The sequence below is a fragment of the Panthera tigris genome, chromosome E3, assembly GCF_018350195.1.
Source record: "Panthera tigris isolate Pti1 chromosome E3, P.tigris_Pti1_mat1.1, whole genome shotgun sequence".
In the NCBI taxonomy this organism is placed as follows: Eukaryota; Metazoa; Chordata; class Mammalia; order Carnivora; family Felidae; genus Panthera; species Panthera tigris.
Window position 1 is genome coordinate 5119867 of NC_056675.1, and position 14274 is coordinate 5134140.

General features: G+C 49.6%; 1 protein-coding gene across 3 annotated transcripts in view; it reads left to right on the forward strand.

Moving 5' to 3' along the window:
* The window catches only part of CYTH3 (cytohesin 3), a 99071-nt gene that overhangs the window by 69167 nt on the left and 15630 nt on the right, over window positions 1-14274 (forward strand). For 2 of the 3 annotated variants that reach the window (XM_042971931.1, XM_042971932.1), the window contains exons 2-4: window positions 2980-3062; window positions 5230-5294; window positions 5923-5989. In XM_042971931.1, the coding sequence (XP_042827865.1) occupies window positions 2980-3062; window positions 5230-5294; window positions 5923-5989 (215 nt within the window). Of the gene's footprint in view, window positions 1-2561; window positions 2684-2979; window positions 3063-5229; window positions 5295-5922; window positions 5990-14274 lie in introns of those variants that run through there. The other variant, XM_042971930.1, reaches the window with a different exon arrangement.

The following is a 14274-nucleotide window of genomic DNA, read 5'->3' on the forward strand; positions in this document are numbered from 1 at the left end:
AGCACCTCTTGCCCCGCAAAGGTATAACCGCTCTTTTTGTCTTTCTTGGTATCTGTTTTGCGTGTCAGAGGGTTGCCTCCAGTTGGAGAGCACAGGGCTGAAGGTTACTGAAATGCCCAAGTGTGTCAGGAGGCCTTGTTGACTGACCTCTCCGTGGGGTGCCGTAGGCGTGCTGGTTGCTGGGTGGACACATACCTAGGAGTCCCCCGACGTCAGTATCTTTACATCTAAAGCCGGTCGATGCCGTAGAGAAGACTCTTCCCTCTAGTGTGGGCTGGTGCAGGTGGGTAAAGGGTGGCTGCCAGTAGACCGGGAGCCCCACGGGGAGAAGACTTGGTGGGGCAGGGGGTGTCAGCGCCACTGGCATCCCTTGTCTTTGGTGTGGTGCCCTCGTGTGTGTGGTGCCCTGGGTCCCTCGTCCACCTCTGTCTGAGATGACAGCTCCGTGGAGCTGGAGGACATCAAGGGATCCCATGGCTTTCACACAGCCGCATCCAGTGTTCCTGATGAGCTCACTCTTCTCAGCCCGCCCCAGACTTACTTGCTGCAGCCCGTTCCCAAGCCCTTGGGGACCCGGCGTCAGTCAGGTGACGCTTTGCTCTCCCTCCCTGTTGGCTGAAGATTCTTCTTCCTCACGTTTGTTAAGCCAGTCTCTGTTGGTCTGGTCGTCTCCTGGCTTTGAAAACGTGGTCTTTTCCCCATTGTCTTTGTCCTCCTGGGTTGTTGAGTTTTAAGAAATTGCCTCACTTTAGTTTCAGTGAGGTTTACTACCGTGTTAGTAGAGGTCCCGCCCTGAGATTTGAATTTGCATTTCCCCAACGGTGAAAAGAGTTGACATCTTTTCACACAGCCATTGATCTGTTCCTTTTCAGTTTTGTGCCTGTTAAAGTCTTTTGCCCATTTTCTCAGCATTGGTTTAAAATTTATCCCCTTCTTTGTACAAGTACTGTATTCTGGATACCAACTCTTTGACAGTCTGTGGCCTAGCTCTTTATGGTATGGAATTTGGGGGAACAAAGCTCCTTAATTTTAATGGTGAATTTATTAATATCTGTGTTTGCATAATTTATGTTTTTCCCTGTCTTGTTTAAGAAATCCTTTCCTACTCTTAGGGTGCCTGGGTGGCTCAGTGGCTAAGCGTCTGACTTCTGCTCAGGGTTTGAGGGTTTGAGCCCCACGTCAGGCTCTGTACTCACAGCTCAGAGCCTGGAGCCTGCTTTGGATTCTGTGTCTCCGTCCCTTTTTGCCCCTCCCACTGGTGCTCTGTCTCTGTCTCTGTCTCTCTCTCTCTGAAAAATAAACATTAAAAAAAAATTACAAAAAAAATCTTCCGGGGCATCTGGGTGACTCATTCGGTTAAGCGGTCGACTTCAGCTCAGGTCATGATCTCACAGTTTGTGGGTTTGAGCCCCGCATCAGGCTCTCTGCTGACAGCTCAGGGCCTGGAGCCTGCTTCAGGTTCTGTGTGTTTCTTTCTCTCTCTCTGCTCCTCCCCCGCTCACTCTCTCTGTCTCTCAAAAAAATAAATAAACGTTAAAAACAAAATAAAAAAAAAAATCCTTTCCTACTCTGAAACTGTAAATATGCTCTTCCCTGTTGTAAAAACTTGGTGTTGCCTTTCACAGTTAAGCCTTTTTTCTACTTGCAGAGCTGGTTGAGGATCTGTATGATGATAAATAGGGATTCAGCTTCATTTTGTATACGGGGTAACTGATGGATCACATATAGCACCTGTCACTTGTCAATGCGTCTGCCCTGTCTTTTGAAGCCGCAGTGTTAGGTTTCTGTCTGTCTGGGGGCACTTTTTTTTTTTTTTTTTAAGTTTATTTATTTATTTCGAGAGAGAGCACGCGCAAGAGCGCAGAGGAGGGGGAGAGGGAGGGAGGGAGGGGGAGAGAGAGAGAGAGAGAGAATGAATAATATGAATATGAATATGAATATGAATATGAATATCTCAGCCAGGCTCCTTGAAGTCAGCCCAGAGCCCTGACTCTGGGCTTGAACTCACAGACTGTGAGATCATGACCTGAGCGCAAGTCAAGAGTGGACGCTTAACAAACTGAGCCACCAGGTGCCCCTGTCTGGGGGTACTTTTCTGGCTACAGTCTTCGGGTGCATTGGTCAGCATGTCTGCCTCTGCACCATGACTGTATTCTCTTAATCTGTTTGTAGAAGCTCTACGCGCTCTCTTGCTATTTAATCAGATTCTTAACCTTTTGTTTCTTTAAACAAATTAATGAAATAGGAATTAAATGCACAATAGAGGAGTATTAAAAATCAAAAGCTCTTTGAAAAGCTTAATGAGACACCAGTTGCCACACAATTAAAGAAAAGAGACGTAGCAGGAATGGGGGAGGTTAATCATTAAGAAGACGATATTATGAACAACTCTCTGCCAATAATAATAATTTAAAAACTTCAATTACCCATGTACTGGCCGCCCTCCACCCACTTCTCTCTGCCGTTCTGGAATGTATTTCCTGCCACCCAGCCTTCTCAGAAGGAACCGTTATCAGGAACTTGGTGTCTGTCATTCCTGTGTGTGCCTGTTCTGCCGGACATACACGGCATGTCTGCAGGACGTTTATGAAGCACGTGCTCGATTTTCAGCCTCTACAAACAGGCCCGTGTACGCTCTGCAGCTTGCTTTCTCAGCACCGTCTTCTGAAGCGCACCTGTGTTGGTAGGCTGAGTTCAGCCATTTTTTATTGTTGCATAGGATTCTTCTTTCTAAATATACCACCGTTTATTCATTATCAGTGGATATGTGGGTGGGTTTTCTATTACAGGCAATGCTGCTATGAGTATCTTACATGGGGTGTATATGGTGGGGTTCTCTTGGGGATAGATGCCCACCTACCTGCTTACAGGCCCTGCTGGCTTGTTCACATGCCCGTCTTCACCCGGACGAGGTATTGTCAACTTGTGCTCCAGAGTGGTGGTAGTTTCATTGTTTAATTTGATTTTTTTGTCTTCCAGTGCCTGAAGACCTCTCCCTGGAAGAGAGAGAAGAACTTTTAGACATTCGTCGAAGAAAAAAGGAACTTATTGATGACATTGAGGTAAAAAAAAGAAAAAGAAAGAAAGAAAAAAAAAGGCCACAACCAAAAATTCCCCTTAGTTTTTGCTTTTAGGTAAAATGATCACGTAGCTTCATGAAAGTGTAAAACCTGGGTATGTTGCGTGTCTGTATCCTAATATGTGAAGAGACAGGGAAAGAGTTACCCAAGTCAGGCAGAGGTGGTGATTTCTGGGCCGCGTGGACTCGGGGGTGCAAATGCAGACGCCACGGAACTGGAGTCAGCAGCAAGCGACACGTGACTCCAGAGTCCTAAAAGGGCACTTCTGAACAATGGCAGCAGTCGACAGATTCACCGCTCTTTCAGATTGAATAAGCCCCTATTTCGTTTGCCAACATCCCCGGCATCTAGAACATTCTGTCACATTTTTGGCATGCAGATGCCCTTTGACTGAATGAGTCAATGTGCCGCCACTGAGCTGGTGGCAGCAGGGCGACCAGACGCGGGCAGACGCCATACTTGCCACGTGTGTGTGCTCAGAGCACAGGGAGAGCGGGCCCCGCAGGAGGAGCAGAGGGGCCAGACCGTAGCCTCAGCCTCAGAGCGTCTGGGGCCGCGGCAGAAGTGATCCGGGAGGCCAGAGCTGCTTCCACTTGGGGCTTCCTCGAGGAAGTTACTCAGACACAGGGCCCTTCTCGGAGAAGCTTCTTGATCTTGGTGACGCCAAAATAAATGTGGCCTCACCGGCCACTTGCTGCAAGAGCAAGCGTGTCCACATAGCAGCTCCTTCCTAGGAGCCCATGTTTGAAGTCTGAACTTCCTTGGTGAAGAAAAGAATGGTATTCCAAATAACAATTTCTCTGTATTTGGAAGATAATCTGTGGAACTGTATCTTGCAAGGTTACCCTTCCTTCTTGTAAAAACCACCGTATCCCAGAATGGGTGCTTTGGTTGAGGAATAAGAATGTATCTTAAGGTTCATGGTCCTATTTGGACATGAATAATGATAGTGCCTGTGGAACCTTATGTAGCTCTAATGACCTAATTAAAAAAAAAATGTTTTTATAAGTTTATTTTTAAGAGACAGAGCGAGTGGGGGAGGGGCAGAGAGAGAGAGAGAGGGAAAAAGGGAATCCCAAGCAGGCTCCGTGCTGTTAGTGTGAATCCTGATGTGGGGCTCACACTCACAAACTGTGAGATCACGAGATCGTGACCTGAGCCAAAATCAAGAGTCGGACACTTAACCGGCTGAACCACCTGGGCACCCCTAATGACCTCATTTTTGAGTTGAGAACATCGAGGCCCAGAGAGGTTAAGAGGGCTGCCAACAGCCTCTCAGCCAGTAAGTGGCAGAGCCACATGGAGGGACAGGGGAGCCTGTCCCCTCTGCTGTTCTTGACGTATCCAAGTGCCACAGGTGATTTCTGCTGTCACCTCCTGGGCTCTGTCCATGGTGCTCTGTGTCGGGCAGAGTGGTGGACATCACCCTGCGACTGGCGGTTAGGGGCCTGATACTGGTCTCTTGCACGTCTAAGCTGCACCTTCTCCCTCCTCTTCGCAAGAGCTGAGGCGGCCCCGGGGCCGGGGGAGGAGTTGAAGAGCTGCAGGGAGTGAGCTGAGGACTCACCACTTCCCTTTGCTCTTGTGTCTTGCCACACCTGTGACGTCCTCCCCAGTGTCGCTTCTGGATTTTGTACACAGATACTCTAGAATCTGCCTGGGTGACCCCTCCCTGCTTGTCCTTGATGAGCGGATGGACGATAGTGTGTTTTCTCCAGAGCTGGGGCTGCACCCGCCCAGAGGCTCTCTCTCTGCATGGATAGAAAGTACTGATGTTTGGGGCGCCTGGGTGGCTCAGTCGGTTGAGCGCCGACTTCGGCTCAGGTCACGATCTCGCGGTCCGTGAGTTCGAGCCCCGCGTCGGGCCCCTGTGCTGACAGCTCAGAGCCCGGAGCCTGTTTCAGATTCTGTGTCTCCCTCTCTCTGACCCTCCCCCATTCATGCTCTGTCTCTCTCTGTCTCAAAAATGAATAAAAAAAACGTTAAAAAAAATTTTTTTTAATAAAAAAAAAAAGTACTGATGTTTCCAGACTTGTGATGTCTGGATGGGGCCTCGGGGCAGCTTGTGTCCGAAGGCTAAGATTTCTCTGAGTCTAGGAGGGGAAGGTAAAGACCCCCGCCCTCCAATTTCTTTCTTCTGTTTTTGCAGAGGCTGAAATACGAAATTGCTGAAGTTATGACGGAGATTGACAATCTAACTTCAGTGGAAGAAAGGTAAACAGTTGGTGTCACACTGCCCAGTAGCCAACCTCTTTTCTTGGTTTCCAGCTGTGGTGACCACTGCAGGGACAGGGCCACAGATACAGCAGGGGCAGAGATTACAGCCTCCAGGGCGGGGCCACAGCCTCCAGTGTGGGGCCACAGCAGGGGCTGTAAAGTTGGGATCCTGAAGTGGGGCAGCCCTTGTGAGGTGGTTGATTGCTCTGCTCTCTTCCCCTCACCCCTTCCTCCTTTCCGCGGAGGAGTTGGGGTCCTTCTCTCCTCTCCCTTCCCGGGGAAGCACAGGCCCTTCCACATTAACCTCCAAAGAAGCCGCCTTTCTGTACAGAAGGGAACTATGCTTTCCTTAAGTTGCTGTTTCTTACTCATTATTAGCTTTTTCTGAAGAAGTAATCAAATGTAGAAAAGAGCCCGGCAGCCTTGTGTGCTGCTTCTGCGATGGGGGGGGGAGGGGGGGAGGGGGCGGGGAGATAGGGAGGTGGGGGGTGGGTGGAGTGGGCAGATGGAGGGCTGGGGGTGTCTGGGTGGTTTTCTGCAGCGGAAGTACCAGAGGAGATTGTGTTCCCTTTTGCACTTGGTGCAAACGTCAGCTGATGATTTCTCAACTGTCTCAAATGTGTAGCAAAACTACCCAGAGGAATAAGCAGATAGCTATGGGGAGGAAGAAATTCAACATGGATCCCAAAAAGGTAAGCAGACATTCTAGTTTTCTGGCCTGCAAGAGATTGAGCGATTTATCCATTTTAAAGGTTCTCTCCTTCTGGACAAAGGTGGTCATACCCTCATAAAAATACTGAGTGATGTTAAATTTTTATCACGAAGGGGCTGCTAGTGAGTTGGGGGGAAGCAAAAGTGCCCATTGACCTGGTGTCTGGACCCAAAGACCTTTCTTTGCGCTTGAGGCTCAGGGTGAGGACGGGCCTCCTGGGAGTGGCCAGCGTGTGTGGGCCTCACTGGGGCCAGGCTGAGAGGTGGGGGTCTTCCTGCTGACGTACAGCCTGAAGCCCGGGGTGGGGGTGGGGGGTGCTTGGTCAGCCAGTGGGCAGGGCTGCAGCTGGTGTGTTGGGTCTGGAGAGGGGGGTGGGTGTTCAATCGTTCACCTCAGAGGACTTGATTCCTTCCATTCACCTTCGAGACAGAAGATGTCTGCCTGAGACTGAGGAACTCTCCTGGTTTAAGCCACTACCTGGTCTTTCCTCAAGTTGGATTTTCTAGGAAAACGCCTGAAGAAGATGAAACCTTCAACACAAAGCTGCTTGTCTCTGAGGGTGAAATGAAATTGTCAATGGGAATGATTTTGTGAATTTGGTAATGACTTGAGGTTTGGAGTTACAAGCAGTTTTGTTTTTTCCCTTAGGAGTTAGTTGGGTTTACAGAGTTGACTTAATCAGATTTGGTAAGCAGTGGAAACATCTTGAGAGATACATCAGTTGTTCTAAGTTATAGCACATGATAGCATGGCAATACGTTCATGGATGAATTCAGGTCCTCTGCACAAAGGACATACAAATACACTTATTATTTTTTTTAAGTTTGTTTATTTTGAGAGAGCAAGAATCCCAAGCAGCCTCTGCACTGTCAGCGTGGAGCCTGATGAGGAGCTCGAACTCAGGAACCGTGAGATCATGACCTGAGCTGAAATCAGGAGTTGGACCCTTAACTGACAGGCCACCCAGGCGCCCGCAAATACGCTTGTTTATTTAATTAATTTATTTATTTAATGTTTATTTATTTTTGAGACAGAGACAGAGCACGAGTCGGGGAGGGTAGAGAAGGGGGGGTGGGTAGACACAGAATCCGAAGGAGCCTCCAGGCTCCAAGCTGTCAGCACAGAGCCTGACGCGGGGCTTGAACTCACGGGCTGCGAGACCATGACCTGAGCTGAAGTCCGACGCTTGACCGACTGAGCCACCCAGGCGCCCCAAATATGCTTATTTTTTTAGTGGTGCTGCCACTCTGCAGGAGTTCCGTCAGGTTCTTGCCTGTGTCCTTGTTCTACGTGTACCGGGAATCAGAGTTACAGTAATAAGGGCAGACGTAGATTGAACTTGCCACGTGTCAGGAACTGTCTAGCACAGCACTGAATTAGTATACTTAACCTTATGGGGTAGGTTCCATTTTTAATTCCTGTTTCACAGTTGGGGAAAGTGAGGCACAGAGCCACTGAGACTTGCCTAGTGTCTTGAGCAAGGAATCCACTTGAGACTCGGGCCCATAACCACTGCACTTAGCTCTTGCAGGACTCTGGGGTTGGTTTGTAGGTAGCCCTGAGCCCAGCTGGGAGGTCCCAGAGCCCTGGTCAGCCGTGTGGATCTGTCCACGTCCACGGAGGGGTGCTCACCTGCTTTGCTTTGGCTGTGGCGAGTTGCTCTACAGGCTTCATTTTGTGTACATACCTCTCCACCTGAAGGATTTTTGAAATATTCATCATGCGTTCTGTCCAACAACTTATTATGTTGCTCAGTAAAGGCAGATGGCAAATTTAGTCTATATGTGGTCTTTTGCGGGGAAAAATTATCAAAGTTCCCTGGTTTGGTAGCTGATTATAGCACTTTCCTGAGTCCACTGAGTTGGCTTGGGCCGCCATAACAAAATACTGTAGACTGGTGGCTTACGCGATAGACATTTTCACAGTCTGGATGTTGGAAATGGGATCAGGATGCCAGCACGGCCAGGTTCTGGTGAGAGCTCTTCTCCTGACTTCAGACGGCCGCCTCCTCACTGTGTCCTCACATGGTGGAGAAAAAGCAGGAGAGAGCTCCCTGGTGTCTCTTCTTACAAGGGCACCAGTTCCATCAGGTCAGAGCCTTGCTCGGATGACGTCGTCTAACTCTAATTGCCTCCCAGAGGCCCCACTTCCTGACACCATCACGGGGGGGGGCGGTGGTTAAAGCTTCAAGATTGGAATTTTTGGGAGACACAAACGTTCGGTAAGAGGAGAAGTTGATTCAGTCAAGGAAGCTGGAGACATTCGCCAGCCTCTCTCTTTTATTCGCAGTTTCCTAGAGATGCCTTTAAAAATATAACGTATAAATCTATAACAAGCACGAGTTCACCCAGTGGACTAGAAGTTGAGGGAACCCAGAAAGACAAAAGATGAACAGTAGTCCAAAGTATACTCAGGAAAAATTGCTCTGGGAAAGGAGAGCCGTGTCGGGTTCGGCTCCCTTGGGCGGCAGGGGTGGGTCCTGGGACCATAGAGGGGACGTCCAGACTGTTTGCCCAGGCTGCATTTGCGCCAGGCGGTGACGTGTGCCCCCAGGTGGGAGAGCAGGCGTCTCTTCTCGTCTGGCCTCACCGAGGAGGAGAAACCCCGACTCCCAGAGACCAGTTTCTGAGCACCCCCCTGGGCCCGTCACCCACTCCGGAAACCAATGGCGTTCGGTTTGGCCACCGGAGAACCTTCAGTACAAAGGTGAACGCGTAACCAGGAATCACCAAATGTACAAGCTGCTTGACCTCGTGAGAGAGACGTGAAACTCCAGGAACAGAACCAACATGGAAATGTTCAAAGTAGGGCAGTTTTGTGTATCATACATCGCATCAGAGATGATAGCATGTTGCTTGTCCTCAGTGCAAAAACGGAGTTGTGGAAAAGATCTCTGCCATCTCTGCAAAGCCTGACATGGGCTCAAACCCCCGAACCATGAGATCGTGACCTGAGCCAAAGTCGGACATTCAGCTGACTGTTGAGTAAAGAATGACACCCTTAGAAACCTGTGGCACGGAGCAGGGACGGGGCCATGGGCAGGCTGGGCCGTGGCGCTACGTGGTTCTCTCCGGAGCTCTGGGCAGGTCCGCAAGATTGGGGAGCATGTCGGGCAGCCCCGCTTTCATCGAGCAGAAGTCCCAGGAGGAGAGAACAGAAGCCAGAGTGGAATATGTATTTCAAAGAAATACTGGAATATTTCTGAACTAGATTAAGATAAAACCCTCAAATTTAAAGGGCTCACTGTAGGCCAAGCAGGATAAAGGTTTAAAAAACTTGTACATAGAAATGTCAAGTAAAATGCCAGGAAACTTGTGGATAAAGAGAAAATCACTGGCTTTCCAGGGACGAAAGACCAGATTAAGAAGAAAGGAATCACAACAGCAACACTGGATAAAAGACAGCAGGGAGGAGACGGGACTTAAAACCTAGAATTCCGTGTATCAAGACTGTTGCCCATGAGGAGACCAGTGAGGACACTTCAGATATGCAAGGACTCATGAAAGTAACCGCAAAGACCTTCTGGGAGCAGTGCACCTGGAAAAAACCACGAATCCAAGAGCAGCTGCAGGACCAAGCGGGACAGACGCAGAGAAGCCAGCAAACGTTCAGTTAAGTCTAAGTGAGAGATTGGTGAAGGAGTATTTTCATACTAAAGGCCTAGATTATCTCCATACGGTTCACCCTTAACAGCACGGGTTTGAGTGCAAGGGTCCAGTTAACACCTGGATTTTTGTTTTCAATACGTACAGTTCAGCACTGTGAATGTATTTTCTCCCCATGAATTTCTCAGTGACATTTTCTTTTTTCCAGCTAACTGTGCTAAGACTGTTATTATGGTATCGTAACCTTGTGATACTGTTGTAGGAATATAGTACATAATGTATATAAGGTATAAAATGGGTTAATTGACTGCTTATGTTATCGGTAAGGTTTCTGGTCAACAGTAGGCTTTTAGTAGTTGGGTTTTCGGGGAGTCCAAAGTTACGGTCCTCCTGGTTCGTTCAGTCAGTTGAGTATCCGACTTCAGCTCAGGTCATGATCTCACAGTTCATGGGTTTGAGCCCCGTGTTGGGCTTTGCACGGACAGTGTGGAACCTACTTCGGGTTCTCTGTCTCCCTCTCTCTTTGCCCCTCCCCATGCACATTTTTTCTCTCTCTCAAAAAATAAGCAGTACAATTTTTTTTTAATTTAAAAGTTACTTGCAGGGGCGCCTGGGCAGCTCAGTTAAGCATCCACCTTCGGTTCAGGTCATGATCTCACGGCTCGTGAGTTTGAGCTGTGCATCGGGCTCTGTGCTGACAGCTCAGAGCCTGGAGCCTGCTTCCGTTTCTGTGTCTTCCTCTCTCTCTCTGCCCTTCCCCAGCTCACACTCTGTCTCTCTCTCTCAAAAATAAATGTTTAAAAAAATCTTTTTAATTTTTTTTAAATGTTTATTTAATTTTTTGAGAGAGAGGGAGAGAGACAGATCATGAGCAGGGGAAGGGCAGAGAGAGAGAGAGAGAGACAGACAGACAGACAGACACACACACAGAATCAGAAGCAGGCTCCAGGCTCCGAGCTGTCAGCACAGAGCCCGACACAGGGCTCGAACCCATGAACTGTGAGATCATGACCTGAGCCGAAGTCAGCAGCTTAACTGACTGAGCCACCCAGGTGCCCCTAAAACTCTTTTTTAAAAAAGATTTATGCAGACTTTTGACTCTGTGGAGTGTTGGAGCCCCTAACCCCTGCATTGTTCGAGGGTCAACTGTATATACGTAGCAAGAGAGAAGGGAAGGAGGGAAGTAAACGCTGGCCAAGGTGTTCTAGATGTTCACAGCTGAATGTGAGTTTAAAGTAAAATTTTAAGAGGAACCACCAAAAACAGGGATAAGGTAGGATTTCTGAATTACTCGGAAAAAATTGAATACAGAAAACTTGAATTCAACAGAAGGCTGAAAAGACATCACAAATACACAGCATAAGTGAAGGCTCAGGAACGAGTGTATCAAATCCATAAGCCCCAGAAGTTTGATTTGGCCCCGTGACCTCTTACAAGCACCTTCACATTAGGTTAAAAGGAAAACAACAGTAAAGTCCAGGCATGTTCTGATTGAGACCCACGTTGAGAGCAGATAGTGCCCAGGTTGAAAATAAGGAAATAGGGAGAGATGGGGTAGGTGTAATGGGTTGAATGGTCCCCCACCCCCCGCCTTCAGTAGATTCTACTGTTTGATTTTTTTAATTTTTTTTTTTAACATTTATTTATTTTTGAGACACGGAGAGACAGAGCATGAACGGGGGAGGGTCAGAGAGAGGGAGACACAGAATCTGAAACAGGCTCCGGGCTCTGAGCTGTCAGCACAGAGCCCGACGCGGGGTTTGAACTCACGGACCGCAAGATCATGACCTGAGCTGAAGTCGGCCGCTTAACCGACTGAGCCACCCAGGCGCCCCCTACTGTTTGATTTTCTAAATAGTATTTTGAAACATTCATATTACCTAATAATACTAGGACATCTATTAGTATTGGCCTACTGTATTCGGGTCCTGGGCTGCTAGAATAAATGGCCACAGACTCGGTGGCTTAAAACAATAGAAATGCGGTGTCTCACAGTCCCAGAGGCCAGAAGTGTGAGGTCCGGGTGTGGGCAGGTCGGTTCCTTTCAGAAGCTCTGACGGAGGGTCTGCTCTGTGCCTCCCTCCCAGCCTGTGGCGGCTGCCAGCGGTCCTTGGTGGTCCCCCAGCTTGTGGACCCATCGTTGTAGTCTCAGCGTCCACGCCACATGGACGGTGATGCCTCCCCTGCCTTGTACAAGGTCAGCTTCTGTGTCTTCCTCCTCTGCCTCTGGGTCTGGTTTCTCCCGAATAAATGCTCTCTTTGACTCGAGCTTTTGCTCCATTTTCTCTTACTAGTCGCTGGCCTGGGCTTGCCCCCATTGGCTCTGTGTTTTCGGGTGCCTCTTGCAGAGGGAGCTGGAGCTTGACTTGGGGCTCCTCTGGCGCCTTCTGTACCCTTGAAGTGCAGACAGGATTACCTTGTTCTGAACCTACTTGCTCTTCTCAGATCCCAGTTTTTGAGGCTCCTCCCTGAGGACCTTCCTAGTGCTGGAATTGTAGGGCAGGTCATGAGCAGCTCTGGAGAGCTTATCACCAGGCTCAGCAGCATAGACTGATGGAGTGCCCGGGACCTTGCGACTGCAGAAATTGCTGGGCCTGCAGACTCTGGGGGCTGCTGGGAGGCTGAAGAGAGTGCAGGGCTGGACGGATACAGGACCCTCTCAGAGCCACGGCCCCACCAAGGTTGTGAGGCACAGTAGCACGGGCAGAGGGGAGGTGGCCACGGGGAACTGGCTGCAAAACAGCCTGCAGCTTGCAGTTTCAGAACCGCGGGCCACCACCCTGGCCACTGTCACAGCCACAGTGGTCATGAAACACTAGGCCAGGGATGTCGCTCCAGATGCCAGCCAGGCACACCCCAGGGAGCATCTGTTTGTGCCGGTCCCTTGGTCCCAGGGTCTTGGGCTCCTTTGGATGCTCTCTCCCCCTGTTCTTGCAGTTTGGGGGGCTGTAGGATCTACCAGTTGCACCCACAGCCAGTCTCTGAGTCCTTGGGACATGGAGTCCAGAGAGGCAGACCAGGGCAGCTGTGGCCTCTGACCTCTTTGCCAAGGACGTTAGGACAGACAGTCAACCTCTACCCTGCCGCCCAGAGCTCCCCTCCCATCCACCACGCTCCTGCACCTGCCTCACCCTGGGTGCTGGGTTCAAATGGCACTTGGGGCAATGAGATACCAGCGTCATCACTTCCGTCCCATAGCTTGTTTTCTGGGGACCTGGTAGGACAGGTGCACACTTGGGACTGGAATGCTTTGTTACGGTATTTGCGTGTCTTCTTGCTCAGGAGACGGTACCAGGGGGTCTGTGCTCGCTTCAGCTCCCACCAGAAATAGACGAGAGTTAATTTAGGATAGTCAGACACACTGAGTTTTTGGTAAACTTTTTTATTTTTTGAAGAACAGCATATGGTGCACAAAGTTTGAGTGCACAGCTTGACGAATTCTTACAAATTAAAATTCTCGTGTGACCCAGAGCAAGATGTGGTTGGGGGGCATTAGGAGTGTCTGTCTGTGTCTCCTCTTGGTGAGCGAATTCCACTCTGTCCCCACAGAGCAGTGTTGCTTGTCTTGCACTTGATGTAAATGGGATTAAGGTCCTCTCTGTGTCGTCCTTTTACTCCACATCACGCCTGTCAGATTGTTCCATGCAGTGCGTTTGTTCTGTCTCACTGCTGTGTAGTGTTCCATCATATGGAATCGACCAGAATAGGTTTCTCTCTCCTCACTGATTGGATGTTGGGTTGTTACCAGTTTTGGGGAATTCTAAATAAGGCCGCTGTGGACATTCACGTGTTTGAAAAACTAAGACTTCAGATGGACCATGTGGTGGGGCGTCTAGGTAGCCCAGTTGGTTAAGCACCAGACTTTGGCTCAGGTCATGATCTTGGCATTTGTGGTCTTGAGCCCCGTGTCTGACTCCGTGCTGACAGCTCAGCATGGACCATGTGGTGTGAGGGAGCCCAGGTTCCGGGCACTGAGAGTTTCATCTGGAAAATCACCTCCGAATCTGTAGCAAAGAGATGAGAGAATTCCCTTAAGAGCTTTGCCGGCATGGATCTCGAAATCAGCTCAGAAGCTGTGTCCGAGGTAAAATTTCAGTATTATTAGAACTTCTCCGGGGTGAGCAAGGCTAATTTGGGCAGGGCAGCCCCTCTGCAGTCTTTCACTTAGACGTCGTCACCTGTGCCCTTTAAGGCCTTCAAGCGGGCATGAATTTTCAGTGGCTTAGACTCGGTGGCCCAGGGATCAGTGAACACATTCAGCCACAGCCGACAGAAAGTCTTGTAAACACAGCTTGCACAGCACACTGTTTGCTCACACAGCAGAGGTGGCTGCAGTGTGACAAGTGGCTCCCAAGTGGCAGGACCCAGGCCCTGTGTTGGTCCGGGCCTTTCCCTTCGTCCGGTGGCCGTGACGGTTCCGGCCATCACATCTGCATTCGCGGCAGGAAGGAGGAAGAAGGAGCGGTGTCTGCTTGTGAGCCCTTTTTTATCAAGAAGGCACCACCTTCCCCAGGTCCTCCCTGCAGACTGATTTCTGACCAGATCTGTCAGTTCTAGTTACAAGGTCACAAGGTCACTTCTAGTCACAAGGGAGGCTGGGAAAGTGATTATTTAGTGAGGAAAGGCAAGGAAAAAGGGAGCTTTGGAGGGCCTGGCTTGG